This window comes from Calonectris borealis, chromosome 11 (assembly GCF_964195595.1).
Source record: "Calonectris borealis chromosome 11, bCalBor7.hap1.2, whole genome shotgun sequence".
NCBI classification, from domain to species: Eukaryota; Metazoa; Chordata; class Aves; order Procellariiformes; family Procellariidae; genus Calonectris; species Calonectris borealis.
In genome coordinates, this window is record NC_134322.1 from 22,750,251 (window position 1) to 22,771,361 (window position 21,111).

A 21,111-nucleotide genomic window follows, 5' to 3' on the forward strand; every position below is an offset into this window, starting at 1 on the left:
AGAATGTCCAGAGTCTTCCAGAATCTGTCCCTGTCACAGCTGTCAGCTCCAGTAGGGCACTAAGAATTGAGCTTTGGCTCCAGACACAAGCACTTCCGCCACTTGAGGAGAAGGCAGCTCTTTGGCTTCAGTCTCCAGCAGTAAGTAACAGCCAGGACACCATGCTTCAGGCAGCACAGGGCGTCACAGGCACTCCAGAATTACACAGTTCTTACACACGTTCATGGATATTCACAAACAGTTTGCTCTAGATAGCTCTATATATTCAATTTTTTTTTCTGCAAAGCTCTGTATGATGGGCATAACTGTGAAGACTGGGAGAGAAGAGCTTCATTTATTTTAAGTTTTGTTTAACTGTCATGAGATTCATCAGATAACATTATTCACTGTGTATCATTTGACCTACAGCAGTTTGTCCCAGTTAAAGACTGTGTTCTGTCTGTTAAAAGAGATGCCACGTATTTTGGAAGACATCTATTCAGTTTATGGTAGAGGAGAAGTAATCAGTGGTTGGCCTGAGATGTACAGGGAGGGAAGACCTCCACTTGGAAAGATAGGGAATTGTCCATTTAAAATTTTTGAACTCATTATTGTTTGTTAAGTGGTAATAAGAAAACAGATTCAGCTAACCTCCCCAGTACAATAGGCTCTACTGATAAAATTCATTTCCCTTTCAATACGGTATTTGGCTTTCCTGCAATAAACCCCCTGTGTACAGGTGTAACTCCACATAGGTTTGCAGAGGACAGAGCAGGGGAGAAGGAGATACTATTGTACTTCAGGTAGTGTGCCACCAGAGGTCAAAGGATACAGCTTTAGCAAGAGAGAAATGAAACTGCAGCATGCGGGTGGGTGCTGGCTTGTATGTGTCATGGCATAAGAGCACACATACGGCAACTGCTGCAGAGCAGTTCATCGAGAACTGCACATCCCGTTTGTAATGTATTTACACAGCCAGGCTCCCAGGAAAGTTAATCTGAATTAGTTTCTAGAGCAGATTTGTTAAGTGCACTGAACTCCTCTGTGGATGCTCTTAGAGTTGATCCAGCTGGCTTTGCTTTGCTTCCAAGAACTAGTTCAATTCGGAGCGGAAACATTTACATGACAGTTAATGCAGTTCAGTGTGGGTTAACATACATTTGAGAGAAAGTCAGGCTTGAACAGGGAAAGAGCACATATACTGGGAGTTAAGAATTATTTTGAATCTCTGTTCCAGCTCATTTCCCTGTATACACGGACTATAAGACAGTGGCAAGAGCTGGTGCAGCGAGACCTTCCAACCAATGTAGTCCTATTGCAGAGTTCCCCCGGGGCATAGAATCAGCTGTGGCAAACTGCCAGTTTTTCGGTATGTCCAGGGCTTCTTTGCCTGCACTTGCCAGTTGCTGTATTGCCCCTCTGGGCATGATGGCAGCAAGCTGAATTACCACAAGAGTCCAGCTCAGGACAGAAGTAACCCATAGGCAAGGGAGGGCAAAGACCACCTTCAAAGCTGCAATGTGCTTGTGAGCCCTTTGCTGCAACCAGTGATCCAAGCAGGGTGTTTAGTACCCAGTCGTATGAATAATAAGCGAAGACCTGAAAGAAGTAACCATGTGGCAGGGGGCAGCCACTTTGACAGCAGGCCAGGGCATAAGCCAGCCTAATAAAGTGAGATTATTTCAAATACATGCAAATTCAGAAAGCAATTTAGTGACCTGAATTCTTAAACTGCAGCCAGTGGGCTTAGACAGAACTGAAAAGAGAAATGAAAAGAAAGTCACAGCTAATTTCCCCTGTGTATGTGCAGAATTTTAACAACAGAAGGCTAATTTTGATTACTTGATAGAAGAATTATTATTGAGTGCTGGCTCCTTTTATGAAATCACATGAGCCTTTCTCCCTGTTCTTTTGTGTGCTATCTACAGTTGAGGAAAATCTCACTTTGCAATTCTTTATGAAGGGAGCAACATCTATTTGCTTAGTTTCCATAATTTTACATACCCCACTCCACTTGAAAGCACCATTAGCTTTGCTATGAACGTCTTCTAGGCTCTAAATATCTTCCTTTTTTTCCCTGAATTTAGCTTGTTGTTGCAGTGAGGAAAACAGGGAGTTTTTAGAACCCAGAGCACTCCACTGATGATATTTATTTTTGTCTGACTATGGGAAAAAAACATATTCTGTTAGGAGCTATACAAAGAGAACAAGAAAGTCAGTTGTGCCATGGAGACCTTTTAGTCTTAAGTCCTTCAGCTGACTGTGCTCCTGTAGCTCCATTACTTGAACTGTCCCTCAGTCCTGTTCAGGAGCACATCCAGCCCAAGTGGCTGCTTGGGAGCCACCCAGTCCTCCCTTCATCAGGTTGTCACACACCATTTGCCCTGCAGAAACCCAAGGCAGCTTCTCTCTCGTCTGTAGAAAGCTAAGGGGCCTTGAGCTACCTCAGAGTAAGCGAGGGTGGGGAGTTGGTGCATGAGGTGGTTGCAGATGGCTCCTATGCCAGCTCCATGGCATCTCAGTGAATTTGTATAGTGCTTTTGGGTTTAGGAGAAATGCTTGGGTGGATTGTTTATCTTAGTACCTTAGACTCTGCTCAGCACTTTAATTTATGTGGGATAAACAATATAGAAGGAGAAGCTCTGTAACATACAGCCTCCGTGCTTCCGTGATTAGATTGAAGGGGAAACAGGAGTCCCTTTTCCTTTCTCCTAATGAAGCTTTTCACTGGCTTAGCAAGAGCACAGGACTCTATTGCGGTTCACTGAGTGTAGCTGTGAGCTGCAGAACATCATTTCAATTAGGGTTACACAGAGCCAAACTAATCAGCCTTTCAGTCCTCTGATTGCTGTCTTTTCTGCTCTCCTTTTGAGGCAGGTGCTGACAATAAATCCAGAGCAGGAAAAATTAATTTGAAACTGAAGCAATTTCATAAATAAAATGAGGAGGAGAAATAATCTCAGAACCACCAGCCCAAGCAAACTTGCTCCTACTGCCTCGTTCCACTGTTGGCTTATGTTTCATGCAGGACCTTAGTCAGACCTGCCAGGAAAATGTCTTTGTCCCACCAGGACTCTGCTGTGTGCCTGTTCTCATCTGGTGCTGGTTGGAAGGAGGATTTTCTCCAGAAGCAACTAATAAGACTTATATTAGTGTGTGGAAACATCATGTAAATGATGCAATTAATTAGAATGGTGGAACCAATTAATTTTTCAGTTTGCTAACCAATTACAATTCTGAAAAATTATTTTGAAAAATTCTTCCCCCCTTAAATAACTGAACGAATGTTTTCAGTGATTTTTTTAAATGGTCTAGAGCAGAAATTTGAGCCTTTCTTGGCAAAACAGAAAAGGAAAATTTTATCTAATGAAACAGTTAATAGATTCAAGCTGGGCTCAGGAAAACAGTAAAGTGTAATGTAATTTCAAAGGAAAACCGAAATGTTCTATTTTAAAAACTAACAAAAATAATTCTTCCAGGAATTATTTTATCAATTTGACACAAATTTAAGGAGCCTTGATCAAACCATTTCCAGTAAATAGTATGCATGTTTGGAAAATGTTAGCATATTCTCTATTTAGTGCTCTGCCAAGGAAACCAGAGTCTGCTGTTCAGCTCTTTCTGTTGTCAAGAGTTCCGGTTATGAAAATATCGGTCCCCTCAATTCATCCGTGCAGCTCTGATTAACATTGCTATGGGTTCTCATTTGAATTGAGGGCAGCATTGGAAATTGCAGGTTATTCAAGCACAGACAAGCAAATCAGAAGCAAAAGACAGGTGACATGGAATTAAAAGAGTGAGATGAGGTGTAATGATGGAAACACAGAGCAGTTGCTGGTATTGAGCTTTTCGGAAAGCTGCACTAGCAACATCTGCTGTTTCTCCTTCTTCTACCCCTAGCCATTCCTCCTCAGCCCGGTTTTGCTACAGTCTGTTATCAAGAAAGCAAATGTGGTAAGGCAGCTTTTTTGCCTGTCTGCTTTGAACTCAGCATGCTGTCTCCCATCCACATCCTGACCTTGCAATTGTGTGAGATAGCTACAGATTCCCCATGCTGGGATTTGTACCTTCAACTCAGAAAGAGAATGATTACAAACCTGCAGTCTGAATCCCTCTTTAACTCAAATGTGCTGGCCAGATTCTCTCTTACCTGTCAATTTTATTTAGATAGGTTGTTCCTTCTCTCCAGACTTGGAGCTGTTAGTATTTCTGTTTCTGTTTAAGCAGCTCTTCGTGATCTAATTTGCTTGTGAACATGTATGTAATTCTAGTAGATACCACGTGGAAATTACTCTGTGTGTGTGTGCAGCGTGACCCTCTGCGCCATGCACTCCCTTTCACTGTATGTTCACTGCAGAAATGCTCTTAAGTTTAAAGGTGACATTCGTGCTCCCTCTGGTGTGCCTGGGTACATGAACGGCAGGTGGAACCAGGATCTGTCTGCTCGGGGGATGTCCGGTGCTGTCTATTCCAGTCAGGCATACAATGAAAGCAACATTATATACGTATCCTACACATGCACTTCCAGTGCAGACAAGCTCTCCAGCCCCTGTCATGACATTGGCAGCTCAGAACACTGTTTACCTTCAGAACTGTGTCCTTCTAGGGCTGGTGTTTTTCTCCAAGGTGAGAAAAGAAAGGCCAGTCCGTATGCCTTACTGTTTTTTTTGGAGGGAGTGATTAGCAGTAGTAAAACACAAAAGCATTAAGCATCCCATAGCACTACCCACAAAAGACACGATCCAAATGCACCAGTCGCGGATCCAGGATCAAAACTCCGTCAGTATTTTAGTGGTTTGGTTTTATGGTGCAGTTCAGCCCACTGTAGATTGCAAGCTTTACCCACTCTGAACAATTGCACAGCACTATTGCATAGCACTCAGTTGCTAGAGCTACACCTCATCCTTTATAAAGAGACAAATGCTTGATTTTAAAAAGTACAGTGAAAGAAAAACCCTTAATATGTTCTTCCAGTGCTTAACTATGATTACAGTTAGATTGCTCCTTCTTTTTGTTCTGGGCTTGTCTAAGATTACAGTATCTCGTGGGTCCTTCTGGAACTGAAGTTCTTAGCAGCTTCCTCCATCTGTGAAGTTCCCTATAAATCAGTATTAAGTCACCTCTTCTCTGAGAGAAGCTGAATACATTGTACTTATTCACTGATGTTTTTCAAACCTGATTCTTGTGGATATTTTCTGTACCTTTTCATGTTTTCCAGCTAGGCACTAGAACTAAAACAACATCCTGTATGCCTTCCTAGCATTTTATGTGTTAGTGACTAGTATCTCTCTTATACTTTGTAATTTCCTTCTTATTTGTGCAACAATTGTTTCACCTTTTTCTGGTGGTAGATCTGGAACTCAGCTAGTTATATTCAAGGCTCTACCATTTCAGAGTTACTTTTTAGGACAGCAGGATACCAGCTACCCTCTTCAAAGTGTCATTCAAGTTCTTTGCTGCCAGAGGTTTGATTTTACATTTGGCCAGAGTAAGAGGCACGTCCTTAAACTCTGACTCTTTTATCTGTTACAGATATAAAAGATACACCATATAGTAAAAAAACCCAACAATCTGGATGTCATCTATGCACAGGGATGTACTCACATCTGTACACAAAGATCTGAGATCTGGCTGTCATAAGATTGAAAGGAAATTCCTCTGGAACCTCACTGGGAACTACTACTCAACATGGCAGTCCACTCTTAACCATTCCTTCTTGGAAACTATCAGCTGACCAGCTTAAACTAGAATGCTGTATGGGACAAATTAAATATCATATTGTGGTCTTAGTCGATAATATCAATGGTTGACTTATCTTGAAAGTTGTGATTTCATGAAAGTGTGGAGACAAGTTTAATGGACAAGCCCTTGTTTGCAGGAAACTTAATTGACATGAGCTGTGCTGCCAGCCTTTAATTCTTAAAGCATGACATCATTTGGGGGTTAAAATACAGAAAAAGAGGCCCTTCCACATCCAGGCCTCCATTCCATACCTGCCACTATCTGATGCTCTGTAAATCCGCAGCAATTGGCAAGATGCTGTCTGTTTGCCCTGGTCCTGTACAGGAACTAGAAGTGATCAGACAGGAACCAGCAGAAATGCCATTTGAATCAGCGCAGAGGTTTGCTAATGGGTGCGGGGCCTGAGGATGCATTTGGTTCAGGAGGAGGTTTAATACAGCTTTTGATCTGATCCGAACTGGCTGGTGCCTCATCTAGAGGTGACCCTTCTACACTCACCCTCTGAACTTCAGCTAAAAAATGAGCTGTGTACAGACACGCAACCAGGGGGCCAGGTATGCACGTGCATGCACACAGACACACACACAGAGAACTTCCTGGGCTGAACTCTTCAAATCCAAACAGCTTCAGTAAACAAAAATGAAAAGGAAGCCCATAGGCAGTTGCTGTCATCAATTCAAACTGGCATATGTTGTCAGGATAGAGGACCCTTGAAAAGGCTAAACAGGGATCTAATCCACACTAATTTTGTAAGAAAAGAATTCAAATCAGCATATACCAGCTCCTTATAAATCAATGCTGGCACAGTTACCGATTTGCACGCAGTTCTGAGAACAGAGATATGAAAGCCGTTATGCAGAGTGCCTGTCCACGTCAGAAGTCCTCTCCTTTGAGAAGCGTTTGTGCTGTGGTGAAGGGGCATCACTGGCAGCATCTCATCCCCCTGCGTTGAATGGTTCTGTCCTTCAATCCAGGAGAGTGCATCCCTTCAGTGCCACGTGCACTCTCAGGCCAAACAAACTCATTATGCCACATTTTCCAGCCCATTGAAAAGGCAAAATGCTGAGCTAATATTTTACTGCAGGCTAGGAAGTCCAGCTGGAACATGACGTCTGCTAGCCTGCAGTTTCTTTAAAGTTGGGGCTAGAAGGGCACGGCCAAATAAGATGGTAGCTGCAGTGTGTCTGAAGTCTCTTTCTTGGGCCAGCTGAGCTTTTCCACCACGTAAAGTCCTTCTGTCCCTTATTCATAGAGAAATTTCCTTTCAACTAAAACCACATATTTGACTCCAGAGGGAACAAGTTGCATGAGACGGATGAGGAAAAGATGTAGCTGAAGACTCAGGAGACTTCACTGGACTTATATTTCTGAGGTTGTCCTTTGCAAACACAAAAAAATTACAGCCTTCGGATTTATTCTCTTTTTCTAACGGAAGTTCAGATTATGAGGTGCAAAATGGGAATCTTCCAGATTCCACTTGTCAAAGTGGCTTTACTGTCTAACTAAAAATATGCGCCCTGTCAGGCACATTTTTATGGGATCTTGAGGTTTGTTATCATACCACAAAAGCAGAAGATGTGATGTTTGTCATCTTGTTGCTGGAGCACAGAGACGGTACACAGATCCCATAATGACACTGGAGGGGAGACTGGCAACAATTCGAGGAAAGTCTGGCAGGAAGCTTTGAGGAAGCCTCCCATGCTTTGACATATCAGAATGACTCTTTCTCTCTTCACTTTCTCTACAGGCAAGAAAAATTCCATTCTGCTGCATAAAGTCCAGCATGACCTCAATTCAGGCGTTTTCAACTACCAAGAGAATGAGATCATCCAGCAGATTGTGCAGCACGACAGAGAGATGGCACACTGTGCTCACAATGTCCAGGCTGCCGCCGCTGCTGCTGCCGCTGCCGCATCGACACCCACCCCTGTCATCTGGACTCCACTGATCCAGGCACCCCTGCAAGCTGCAGCAGCCACCACTTCTGTTGCTATAGCTCTCACCCACCACCCACGCCTCCCGACAGCCATCTTCCGTCCTCCGGTGTCTGTCTTGGGTTCCTTGGGACAGCAATCCAACCAGACTCCAAGACAGCTGAAAAGGCTTCAGTCTCTAATCCCGTCGGCTGGGCCTTCTGCTGTTGGCTCTCCCTCCAGTACTCCATCCCAGCTGCATACACCAGGAGCAGAAACCCCTTCGTCCTCTTCCTTCCACATCCAGCAGCTTGCAGGATTCTCGGCTGCCGCCGGCTTAGGCCAGTTCCAGGTGGGATCCCCTCCAGGTGGCTCATGCCAGCCGGGTTTGAGCGGCGCATCTTCAGTGGGACTGAGCCAGTTCCAACACGCACCTTCTGGATCACCCTTAGGTACAGCTCAGCCCATGCAGCAGCAGCAACAGCAGCAGCAGCCGGCCCTTTCCAGCAGTGGATTTGGGCACTTCCAGCAAGCCACAACTAGCTCCCCATCAACATCACTCACCCAGCTCTCATCAAACTCACCCCCCAGCCTTCTCAACCAGTTCCAGCCCACCACAAGACCACTGCAGGGGGGACAGTTACAGCAGCTCTCAGGCAGTGGGACTCTGGGGGGAATGAATCACTTCCAACCCCCTCCTTCTTCCAACTCTCCATCCTCCAGCCTAAGCCAGCTGGCACAGGCCTCTGGCGGGCCGTCCTCAGGCCTGTGCCAAACACATCCAAGTGCATTAGGATCTTTAACTGGAACGATAGCCCAGCTCCACCAAGAACGGCCACCTTTTGCCTCCATGTCTCCACTACAACAGTCTGGTGTCGCCTCTCCCTGTTATACCCCTTCTGGCCTTAGTCCTCCTAGTCAGAGCCCAGTGGCAACAAGAACTTTTCAGTGTGGCCCTTCTGGGGCCTCAGGCTCTCACGGATCTCTGCTCCTGCCTCAGACCGCCAGCCCACCTCCACAGATCCTGCAGTCCAAGAGCACCCCGCCTGTGCCACCGGGACGTCTGAGCCAGGACATCAAGTTGATTTCTGCTTCCCAGCCATCTTTGCCCCAAGAGCTGGCTCAGACACTGAGCCAAAGTTCTCCTCATTCCTCTAGAGAATCTGTTTCCAGCTTCTCTCCTTTTCCTGGTGGAGGGACTGGACTTCTTGGGAAGCCTTGTAGCTCAGTTCCTGGGCGTGTGACTTTACCACGTCAGATGTCCTCAGGTTCTTTACCACATCCGCTGGTGTTTGGGGCCAGCGCTGCAGGCGCCGCTTCTCTGACTGCTGGTGGGCGGAAAGATTCCATAGTGCTCACAGGGGATCTGGAACCTGTCAGATCCAAACTGCCCTCCAATTTGTGAGGACTCCTTCTGAGAGCTGGTTATGTCAGCCGTGCAGTTCAGTTCCTGACTAGACTTTCATGAATCATTTTTTCCTTTTCTTCCTCCCCTCCCCCCTTTTTTCTCCATTTCTTTTGTTTAGGTTTAACTGTGATTAGAAACAAACAAAAAACACAAAAAAACAACAAAAAAAGAAGATAACCAGGTATTCTTAGAGCTATAGATTTTTGGTCACTTGATTTTATAGAATATTTTAATACATGGAACAAAAGGATATGAGAAATTTAATCCAACGAGGTAACGCACAGACAAGGCATGTGCCTGAGCTGGAACATATGAATGATCAGCCATAGAAGCCACCAAAAAAGGTTTTCCTGTTGAGACAAAGATCCGAGGTTGACATGGGCCATAGAAGGGAACATCAGGTCAGGCCTGTAGCTGGTGTTTTTGGAACAGCTTTGGTTGGCCTCAGCTTCGCATTGCTTTGCACCAGCTGTGAACCTGGCCCGCAGCACCTAGTTATGGGGGGACTTGGATGGCTCACTGTGCGCATCAGAAAGTTTCACTTCCTCCCAGGTTTTCTCCTCTGATCAGCAGGTTGCAGAGGGGTGAGTTTCATAGAGGCAGTCCCCTCTACGGATTTCAGAAGGGATGAGTTTTTGTTTGGACTCCATCTGAAGAAGATGAAGGTGACCAGGAGATGGCCGGGCCTGCCTTCAGATGCTTGGCTCTTTCTTATTCCACTGATCCTCTAGTGGGAACAAGAAATAATCCCTTGTAAGTCACAGGGAGGGCAGTGAATATCCCCTCTGTATTTTTGTAGGCGGTGTGGTTGTGGGTTGTGGGAGAAGTCCCGTCTCTCTGCCAGCACGCCAGGCTGCTGACCTCAGCCAGCAGAAGAGCCCAAGCTTCAACCTCTCCGTGGTTTGGAAAGCGTGCGTGCTACCTTCCAGGTTAGGGCGTGCAAAGCAAGGGGAGGGATGAAGAAGGAGGCAGCACTTTAACCTTCCCTCTCTCATTTTAATGTCTCAGTGTCCATGGGCCGACTGCTTTGAAGAGAACTGGGTAGAATAAGGTTGGAAAGTGGAGTGCAGTCACCCAGCCCTCTTCCTCCTTAGCCCAGGGGAGTTTGAGCTTTGAGGCACCCAGGGTAATACTGGTGCCCAGCCAAGAATCCTCCAGATTTGCAACTATGTTTATACCATTAAACCAGATTAGACCAGAAATTGGCCAGCCATGGTCCATGCTTCTCCTCTAATGGGGGAATTGAAATCGTTTGCTTGATTTCACCAGCAATAACAGCCTGCACCTGATTGGCTTTGGTCTCGCCCTGCAGTTGCAGCATCACTGGACACATCTGGGGCCTGGCAGGCACCTTGAGCTGGATTTTTTGGGCTCCCCTGATATAAGGCAGTCAAAGTGGGATGAAGACAGTAAGGGGCCATTGGGTGCACACAGCACTGAGAAGCTATAGCCTTTACCTCTAGAGCAAATGTCTCCTTTTCTTTTACTTTGATCCTTTCTTTCTCTTTTTTTTTTTTCCTTAGGCCAAGAGGTGTCTCCAGCCACCTCACTGTAAAAAGTCAGGTGCTCAATTTTTCTAACACGTGTTAGAAACACATGTCCAGCCTCCCTCTGTTTCCAGCTATCATGGGGTCCTTTCAGCCCTTGAGGGAAAGCAGGACTTCATGCAGCAGTGCCAAAAAACTTACTATTATCACAGTAACAATACAGGCCCATATAACTCCCTCTCTTGCCTCCTCCCACCCTGAACTCTCTCCCAAAACACTGGCTGACAGTTGTTTTTTATACTGAATTGTTTGCAAAACTCTTGACATGTGCCTGTATCTTGAATGTTGCTGCAAGCATTCCTGGGCACTCCTGCTTCAACGTGCTTTGGTGGCTCAGAATTCAGATGTAATCAGCTTTGGTCTTCCTTAAAGGGTCAGGGGAACTCTAGAAATGTTTTTTCTACTAGCTACATACAACTATATATGTGTGAGTGTGTGTGGTGGGAGGGGTGCATGTGTGTGTGAGTGTGTGTGTGTATAGATTTTATATATGTATCTATATATACACACATGCTTTTATATATATAGTATACAGTTATACACATATGTAGTCTATTTATGCACATGTGTAAGCGCACGCACACACACACATATATTTATATATATATATCCTACTTTTAAAATACATGTCAATTTTGACCCTCCTGTAGAACTGATTGGCAGGTGGTAATTATAATACATAGATCCTGCTTTTCCAAATATGTACAGGTTCATCTTGAAACAGAATCAGTTGACGGATTGAAGCAGACTCGCAGACCCTCTCATATTTTCAAAGGTATGAGGCAGTTCCTGGAAGGAAGACTCACAATATCCTTTTAAGTTTTATATTTCTTTTAGCAACCTTTTTGCCCGTATGCTAGAGGGCCCCTAGAATGAGCATCTCAAGAGGTTGAGAGCTAAGCTGTTTGGGTCTGGGGTATCTAATATAAGCAGGTGGGAAAGGTCTTCAGCCCAGCAATGCCAAGCCTTCATGGATGACTGTCCTGTGACTGCTGCATTGGTACTTGAATCTCAACAACCCCTGTGGACACTCAGACAAATGGAGGTGCACAGAAACACCCTGAGGGCTGTCTCTGATAGACGTGCGTTCCATCCACCAGTCTGGTGAACATCCTTCTTCGGTTGGGTACCTTTGCTTTGTTTTTCACGGGGATATTGTTTGATTTTCCAGTTCTTAGCAGTGCAGTAGCCAATATTGAGTTCTTCTGACTGGACCCCAGTCAACACTAGGCTTGTCTCAGTAGGTGGAACTATATTAATTATTATTGTTATTTTTTGTTTTATTTTGGGGGGAAGGGAGGGAAGAGTTCTAGGGGTGGGGTTTGCAATATAAAACACACAATAAAAACCTTAGTAAATAAAAACGTGAAAAACCCATCCCTCTGACTTGCTCTCTGCTTTGAGTGTTGAACTTCAGGCAACATGAGATGAGGTTTAAAGAAGACAAAAAACATGGATGGCATTTCAGTCCTCTCTTTCCTGTTGAACAGGGAAGATGCAGGGTTTTGTCTCACTTCCTGTCTGCAATTCCCTGATGTCTTTAGAGCTTTAGTAGTGTGTTTACCGGCTGCCACATCTCCACCTCACACGTTCTTGTAGGAAGTGTGTATTAAGCCATTGATAGTAAAAGTTTAAAACTTTTGCCTACACTTGAATTTTAACAGTACAAAGGAGAAATCTAGTAGTTGTTTTGCAAATGCGTGTATGAAAATCCTTCACATTAATGGCAGATACGGAAACTCTGGCTGACTTTGTGATCCTCGGAGAAGAGCCTAAGGAGCCCTACCACAGGATACAGACCTTAGCAACTTGGAATAGGGACTATCACAGAAAGCGGACAAAAAATGGGAGAAAGGAAGTACCTGTTTCTAGGTCTCAGACTAAGCTGGATGATGATGCCAAGGTCAGGACCTGATGTATTTTAGGAAGGTAAAACTAGCCTCAACTCCTAGATTTCATCTCACTCCTGCGATGCCCTCTTTGAGTCTTTGTCCAAACCCACTCTAGGAAGTATGCACAAAATTGATGATTTGGGTCAGTAGCTCACACGGGAGCTGTATGGCCTCGTAGCCAAGAAAACGTAGGGCAAAGCAGCCCAGCTGCTGGAGTGTGTCCTACAGCCCGTGGCAGCGAGATCTGGCTAGGCACCATCCTCCCTGCTCCCTCTCCTCCAACCAACTGATATCGAGAGCCTCACCTCTCACCTCCGTGCAGTGCCTCACTCTGCCTTGCTGATAGTCTCACGTTCATTTTTCCTTCTCTGAAATCTCATTTTCTTCGTACCTTTTCATCCTATGGTTGCATTTAGCCCTCTGACATGTGCCCAGCCTCTGAAAGACTTTTGAATTTGCTAACATGTCAACAGTGTGTCTTTCCTGCTGAGATGAGAACAAGGTCCAGGACCTTCCTTACCACGGCTCCCAGTGCCAGAGATGGCAAAAAAGAAAAAAAAGAACCCAAGGCCATGAATGAAATCAGTATTTTGCAGAGAAGGATGCACGGACGCACACACACTCCCACTGACACAGCACAGGCTCAGTCCAAGCAGGACACTCCCGTTCTCTTCCGTCCTGCTTTTGATGGTACAGGAAAATGGGAGATCCTGTCGGTCTCCCTCCATCAATCTCTGACCTTGTCTGGATATAAATGAGCAGAACTGGTGAGGGAAGAGTAAACCAAACATTTTAGTCAGAAAATGCCATTCCCTTGAAACCAGATGGCTCTGCCCTGGTGGGTCAGTTGCCCTGGTGGGTCAGTTGTCCTGGAGTTTCAGTGAGGGACATCCAAGCAGTAAAATGTTTGTTTTCCCTTTCAAAATGAATGAATGTGCCAGGTTTTTTTATTTTGCATGCCATTACTACTACAGAGAAAACTGGGATTGTGAATCAGGCCTGTCCAATCAAAATTTTCTTTTAAATTTATGTTTCACAGAAGATTTGTAAACTTTAAAGGTTTTCATGCTGGAATAGAACAAAATCCAAATTTTGGTCTTAAAATCCAACTGAGGTCTTAAACTTCCCTGTGAAAGCTGCCTTTTATTCTCCACCAACATCTAGCAGGGATGCAAGACACAGCCCCCCTGCCACCAGTTGCAGAAGGATGGGCAGGACTACATCAGGACGATCTCGTGCCCCTCCTGAGGGCAGAGCAGATCACAGTAACACATAACTGTGAGGCCCTCATGACAAGCATGATACCAGAGGAGACACGGCTTAGCTAATGGAGTCTGATCTTTACCTCACCCGGAGCATTTCAACACACTACATCTCTGCTCTAGGCCATTGTGGATCAGGATGGCACAGACAGCTTTTCCCTGACCAAAGGAAAGCCCTGGCTCCACTCTCCGGAGAAGCCAGAAGAAGTCCCATCAGTTGTAGAAAAGCACGTTTGGAAGGGCTTGACTGGTTTAGCATATGTGTTGATGCCTCCTTATCTTATTGAAAGGAGTTAAGACCGCACTGGGATTTCATGATACTTGCACACCGGCTTTCGGGAACAAACTGTTCAGATACCAGAGCCAAGTCACCCTATCAACAGAGTGGTTTCTCCACCTCCTGATCACTACTACCTCCCCTGCAGTGCCTTGTGAAGACCCAGCCTGCTGGTGTGGGGGCTCAGAGTGGGAAAAGGGCAGGATCACCAGCTCTTGTGATTTCTCCCTTTCCCCAGTCGCAGTTTGGCCAGGGCTGTTCATGGGAATTTTAGCCTTGTCTTGGGAAACTGTCCCGGACTGGCTGCCCACCCCACTCACCCTCCCTCCTAGAGAGGAACAAAGAGTCTGTGGTTATGGGAGGCAGGGACTCCCCATCGCATACCTCTTGGGCCCTGTGAGAGATTTTGGGGTGTTGGAGACAACAGAACAGACCTATTCCTGGTAATGCTTTCCTGCAGGCTCTGGGATTGACTGATCCCCTGCAGCAGCCAGCCTTAGACAGGAAGGAAAGTGAAGCCAGATCTGCGGTGAGAAGCAGGCTAAGGCTCAGCTCTTGGAAATGAGGTTTTGCTTCCTCTTTGCAAACTCACTGAGCTGTTTGGACCAGCAAGGTGATGAGGTTCATTGAGCACAAAATGGTGGAGCACTGTATGACACCAGCCTGGCAGGACCCTCAGCAAACCTCTTCACTCAGCCTTGTCCTCCAGTCACAACCACTGTAAGAGAGACCCTGCAACATCTCTGATGTATCTCCAGGAAGCCTGGCACTGGGGATAGGGTTGTGCATGTCCTGGCTGAGTCCTTTTTTTATCTCCTCTGCAAATTCAGGGATCTCGTAGCACTGGGCACAGGACTGGTGAGCTCAGAGGAGGCAACAGGTACCCTACAAGATACTCCAGTGAATGCCCAGAAGGAAAAAGGTTTTGCACCTTTCTCCTCCTTGCTAGCGGAGACCCTAGTAAGTTAGGAACTACCACTTTAAAGAAATGAATACATCATGATGTATATTTTATTTAAAATAAAGAAAACCAGACAGTGATGACAGCTTTCGCTCATTCACTCCACTTAGCCTGAGCGGTCAAGCTTGCAGCTGCCAGCCCAAGGGATGATGTGGCAATGGGACATGAGCTGCAAACCACATGAGCCAGACTCTGCGTCCCTGTTATTTTGTGGAAGAGGATCACCTTGAGATGTGGAAGGGAGGATGTGCACAAGGCAATGCTCCTGTTTGTGTGCAAACCACACCATGTAAAAGGCAAATCAGAGAGTAGCTCAAGGCCTGGCACTGCCTGTGCAAGGTCAGCCACTGCTCCTCCACCTTCAGGCAGAAACAGGAGGAAACAGTGGCCAGGCAAAGAGGCGACATCTCACTGCGTACACCCCTGTAGGACAGCAGAGGACTTTTCCAATCCCTTGCAGCTATCCTGTTGCCAGAGCTGGAGCCGGTCGCCCACGTGAGTTGCTCTGCAGCCACCTCAGGCCAGACTGCCCATCACATCACACATCGCTGCAGAGAACATGACCACATGGCCCCTTGGGTCTGCATCTACCCCGCAAAAAAGCAAACGCTTGCAGAAATGAGTGACTGAAGGGGCCTCCAGTGACCTCCCTGTGGGATTGGAGACATGGTGCGGGGGAGGAAGATGAGGGCACAGACAATATGTTTGTATCCTCAGGTGATGGGGTAGACAGAAATCTTTCCAGCCGAGCCCATCTCTGCCAGCAGGCCATGTACCTCGCTGGGACAGGGGTACAGAACAGGAATACAGGGAAGGCACCAGGGTGGGAACAAAGTAATGTAGCTGGGGGAACTGGACCCTGGGGAGGGAAGGGAGGGGAACCGGGGTTGGCTTCTCGACAGCCCTGGCAGTGAGGTGCTGGAGATTGTGCTTGGACTGAAAGGTTGACCAGGAGTTTCTGCTTCCCATAGACAAGGGCAGTGAGTAGGGATGTGGGTGGCCCTTTCCCACTGCTGAACTAAAGCTGGGCTCAATGGGAAGAGAATCAGGGCAGGGAAAGATGCAGTTTGGGTTTGGTCTTAGGAGTCGGAGGTGGTTTTGCAGCTGCTTTTCAACAGCTGTGCAGTTTCTTCATCACATTTCTCCCTTTCCTCACACAGGGAAATGCTCGGTTTGTGATGCCAGGTTTTGTGTGTGCATGCAGTTCCTCAGCCGGGGTGTGACAGGCAGTCAGTTTGGTTTCTAAGCCTACACTCAGAAATCTGCAGAAATTAAGTCAAGCCATTTAGGCACGTTGTGAGCAATACTACCTTCCTCCTCCCCTCCTTGTGGAGGCATAGGCTTAGCTGAACACTGCTTTTCTGGCAGGAGGGAACAAAGTGGAGAAGCTGGGACACACCAAGGTGCTGTCCCCAAGTCACAACTGAGCACTGCCTTTTTTCAACACAGACCATCAGTGCTGAAGTCTGAGGTCCCAAGTGTTTTCCCTGTTGAACACTTGGGCTGGAGGCCTCACTGGACGTGCACGATGACCCTGTATGACGTGAGCTGCCTGCTATCAGTGCCACCCTCCGTGACCACCATTAGCAGCACCTCAGTGAAGCTGTGGGGGAGCTGAGGGTCTGGCCTGCCCAGGGCTGTGCTTGATCAGAGCCAGCGCAGTGCTGGGGCCTTTCCAATGTCCCCAGCCCTGTCCCTACCAGGCACTGTCCCTGTCCCTGCCTGTCTCTGCTCCCAGCAATCCCAAGGGACTGCTGTCTGGATTGGCAAACTGTCTTCAAACAAATCCCCTCATTGCCTGCTTTCTCCCTGTTGGTAAAAAGGGGGTGAATTTTCAGACATGAGTATATGCATATTGGTTTTGCCACTTAAGTTGTTTGCAGAGGCCTCAGACATTTTGTCTCACTAACTCCAGCACACTGAGCCTGTGCCTAAGCCCCACTTTGACTTTAGGCTCTGATTTTAATGGAGCTGAATATAGTCCCATCTACTATTGGGAAATTAAGGGAAGAAAATCCTAACTTGATTCTGCCACTTACAGTTGCAGGGAAGTAGATTGATTTTCTTTGAAGAAGCCATTGCAAACCAGCTGCCTTTCAGCCTCCAGCTACCAGCTGACCCTAATCACCAGCAGTGACTGACTGTTCTGCTCAAATCCACCTTTTAGCCGGCACCTGATTAGAAAGGACATTGACTGAAGTCTCTCGGAAGAGGTAGATGCTCTTTTGTTTTAACAGAGGAGAAACTACAGCTTCATAGGTTAAAAAGGGAGCTTCAGCCCAGCAAATGCCAGGCCCTTTGTAGGACTTCCACTGAGTGACCACTTGTTGGCATGGGCACTGCAGGACCCAGCTCTCCTGCCCTGTGTGCGGGGCCGGCCACCTCCTCCAGAAATCCCCCCACCAAGACAGCCACACTGTGTGTGTCCTGCCCTGCCCGCCAGGAAGGGAACGGGAGCTGCCTGAAGCTGTCCTGCAGTGCTAGGCAGGAAGGTGTTAACACATCTTAGACAGTGCCACATGTCTAAACGCCTTCCCCTCTCTGGGAAGCTGCTCTCCCTGACTGTGCTGCAAATTAGACGGCTCTTCAGGGTCATTTTTCCCCTCTTCCCTTTTATTTTATTTTTTATGCCCCGCTTTCTTCAGCTGTCACGGGGATGGCTGGGGCTCGCCCACACGCGGCTCACAGCAGCCTCTCTGGAGGAGCACGCGTGCTCTCCCCCTCCAGCTCTGTCGTGAGACAGCGTGCAGGGCCGGCGGGGGTGGCTTATGGGAGGCCATGACCGGCTGCCCTTCCCAGACGTGGTGCTGGCTCTCAGGCGCCCCGTCCACCTGCACTGGCCTCCTGCTGCGGCCAAAGGATGCTGTCAGCTCCGGCCTTGTGCATGCCCATCACTGTCAGCTCCTCTCTGCTGAGGCTCCGTGCTGACATGCTGCTCTGCCGCCCTGTGTGGGCCAGCACAGCCCCTGGGGTGGCTCGCCAGAGAGCAGGGGAGCTGGAGATGGGAGCTGCTCTTTGCTATTGCTGATGCTCCAGTTGGCCCAGCTGCCTCACCATTCTGGTAACAGCCACCTGGCAGAAGGGAGCTCACCCCTACCACCCAGCATGGGGCATGTACGGCACGTCCTGGCACTGCTGGAGCAAACCCACCAGAGTCAGGAGGGCCTAGCAGACTTGGGAGTGACTTCTTGCTCTTAGCCGGAGAGGAAAGATGGAGGACAGGGCTTCAGTGCTGCTCCTTTGTAAGCGTTTCTGCTTCCCTCCGCAGGAGCAGCCTGAATCTATTGCCAGGAATGCAGGACCCTTGGCCAGTGGGGAGGGAGCGGGCACCAGGTTGGGGGAAGGACATTGCTGGCCTGAACCACATCTGTAGCTCATGGCTGCACTGCCAGTCAGGAACAGTGTCCCTAATGGATTATTAACCTTTTCCCTGGTACCTCAGGCTCCTCTTGCTGCTTACAGCTTGTGGCAAAGATTTAGTGGAGGACAACTTGGTATTTCATGTCACTGTAAGCTTTGTGCTCCTGGAAAGGCTGTGGCAACTGAGGGTATACATACTTAGCTCTAGAAAGATGCTTAGCATGTAGCTTTTAATCAGCTCTACCGTGAAGGCTTGAGTGTTACACCATGCAGCCATGGTACCTAATAGGAGCTGCAGATTCCCCAGAGATGAACAGGGAGACCTGGAGGCACTTGTCCGTGGATGCAACACACACATTTTTTCCCTCCCTACCTCCAGCAAAATGGTCTCCAAAATCATAGGGTTTGGTTCTAGTAGTATGAATTTGGTTTAAGTAGTGTGAAAACAGGCAGTCATCAGCCTTGGGGACTCAGGAATACCCTCTGAGAGCCCATGAGTCACAAGCACTGGGGACTCAGCATCCATCTCTAGTTTGTCGTGATGCTGTTATTTGCTTGCCGGGTTTCACTAGACCTCAATGGCTTCTAGCATGTCTCACACAGTGCCTAAAGCAACCTGGCTGGAAAGGGCTGTCCCCACTCCAGCCCTTGTCCCATTAAAACTCCACTGCTGCCCAGCCCCCCATTTCCAGGCCTGCCTGCAAACGAGCCAGGCTGGCCTGCAAAACAAAGCCCAGCCAGGTGGCCAGAACCAGCCCACAGCCATGAGCAGCCTTGGGTTGGGCACTCAGGCTAATGCTCTGCAGCTGGGAAGGGGCCCTCACCCTGGAGACGGAGATGGGAAACCCCTGGGGGAGGGTGAGGCACAGGGGCAGGCTCCAGCCCAGCTCCTTGCAGCCCTTGGCTCCTCTCCGCAAGCAGCAGGCTTCTCCAGGTCTGGCTAGGTAAGAGGGGTGGTGGGGATTTTGGGGTGGCTTCCCATCTGAAAGCCCATCTTTTGGAGGTGCTAGTGGCCCTCCTAATTCCTGGATGTTGGGAGCAACTGTGGGGGAAAGCTGAGCCCTGGCTCAGCTCAGCCCTGCTCCCAGTCCGCACTGGGGGCTCTGTCCTCCCAGCCATGGCTGCCCTCCACTTAGAGGTGGCCCTGGGGGTACGGTTGGAGTGAAAGGGTCTGGAAGGTGCCATGTGCTGCAGTGGGTTGGTAATTGGGCTGTATGCCCTGTTCCTTGGGTCCCTGCAGCTCTAACAGGTTTGGGGCTAGGACTGGGCAGCAGTTCCCCCCCGGCCCCGTGTCTGGGGGTGCCTTGACCTTTTGGCTTCGCTACCTGCCCTGCACACCCAGCCCCACTCCAGCAGCACCATGTCTTCCCCCTTTCCAACCACTGATAGCAATCCCACATGGGGCTGAGGTGGCCTCGCCTCAGTAACCCGGTGCGTTACTGAGCCCATCACAGCATTTGGCTGCTGGAGCTCACTGAAAAGGCAGCACTAGGGACTAGGTGAAATGCTGCAGGCCAGGTATTAAATGCTTGGGGAGCCCCGGCAGGTTGGGCTGGGAAGAGCCACCCTGGTTATCTGTGCTGGCGCCCAGAGCTGGGCGGGGGAGCACAGCAAATGCTGTAGGGGTCAGGGAGGAAACGCAGCCAGGGGAGCCCCTGCGAAGTACCTCCTCGTGCAGCTGTGCCTCTAGCCTGGTCTCTGGGGCGTGCGGATGTTGTGAGGGCTACACGCCTCTTCAGAAGAGGTTGGAGAAATACCGTAACCTGTGGTTTGCTCCAGAGGAGCAAGAGCAGTCAGGCAGAGGGAGATGAAAGGGAGAGGGTCCAGGCTGGGGAGGGCAAGATAGTTCAGCTGCTGGAGGGATCCTGCTCCCTGGGCCCAGAGCGTTGTGGAGGTGGCTCCTCCTGGGGCACAGCAGTGACACCCCACACAGGATAACACAGGGACAGCCCTCGAGGTTGAGGGGTGCTGGCAGAGGGGTTACGGTTGGCACCGGGGAGTGATGTAGAGCCCCTGGGGAAGGTTTCCCTGGCAGCTGCTCACTGCCAATACCTCAGTGTCCTTCTCCAGTGACAGGGTTTTTTTGTCACGAGGCTCCAAATCCTCACCGCAGACAGTGAGGAGATCGATAGGAGCAGTGCGGGACCGGGGCTGTGCCTCATAAAACAGCACAGCAGCTGCGAGGAAACCCCTGTGTGGGAGGGAAGCCGCCCTGGCCTCGCCATCATCAGCACGGAGCTTGGCTAGATTAAGTGGATGCTGTCACCATGGTGACAGTGCCCACGGAGGAGAAATGGGGTCTGGTGTTTTCCTCGCATGCAGGGATGCTAGGATCAGGGAGGACGCTGGGCGGGATGGGGCTGTCAGGCACGCAGCCATCCCCAGTTTCCCCATTCCCCTGGGGAAACCCCTCCCTGGGCTCTCCCTGGCCAGGGCACAGAGTGTGTGTCTGATCACAGCCGGGCTCTACTGAGCCCAGGGACAAACCTCTGTATCCTGCAACCCCCCCGCATGGTGCTGCGGCCTCAAAGCTGGATGCGCCCACCCTGGTCCCCCTGCCCTGCTGCAGGATGGGACCCGGGTGTCTGCTTTAGCAGTGCCCTTGGGAGACTGAGCTCCGGCAGCTCAGTGAAAGGGTCTTAAGGTGGGGCCTGAGGTCGGGTCAGCGCTTTCCAACACACATATCTGAATGTCCCAGCTCTGCCTGCAGTGGCCCTGCCAGCCAAGGACAGTGACTGAGATTGCAAACGGGGTTGCTCTTTCTTTTCCC

At 48.7% G+C, this 21,111-nt stretch overlaps 1 protein-coding gene across 1 annotated transcript in view; it reads left to right on the top strand.

Annotated features, from left to right (window-relative positions):
- The window catches only part of HCN4 (hyperpolarization activated cyclic nucleotide gated potassium channel 4), a 107,845-nt gene extending 98,806 nt beyond the window's left edge, over positions 1–9,039 (top strand). Inside the window, exon 8 of the mRNA XM_075159564.1 lies at positions 7,469–9,039. Within this exon, the coding sequence (XP_075015665.1) occupies positions 7,469–9,039 (1,571 nt within the window). The remainder of the gene's footprint in view (positions 1–7,468) is intronic.
- Positions 9,040–21,111: the final 12,072 nt, after the last annotated feature.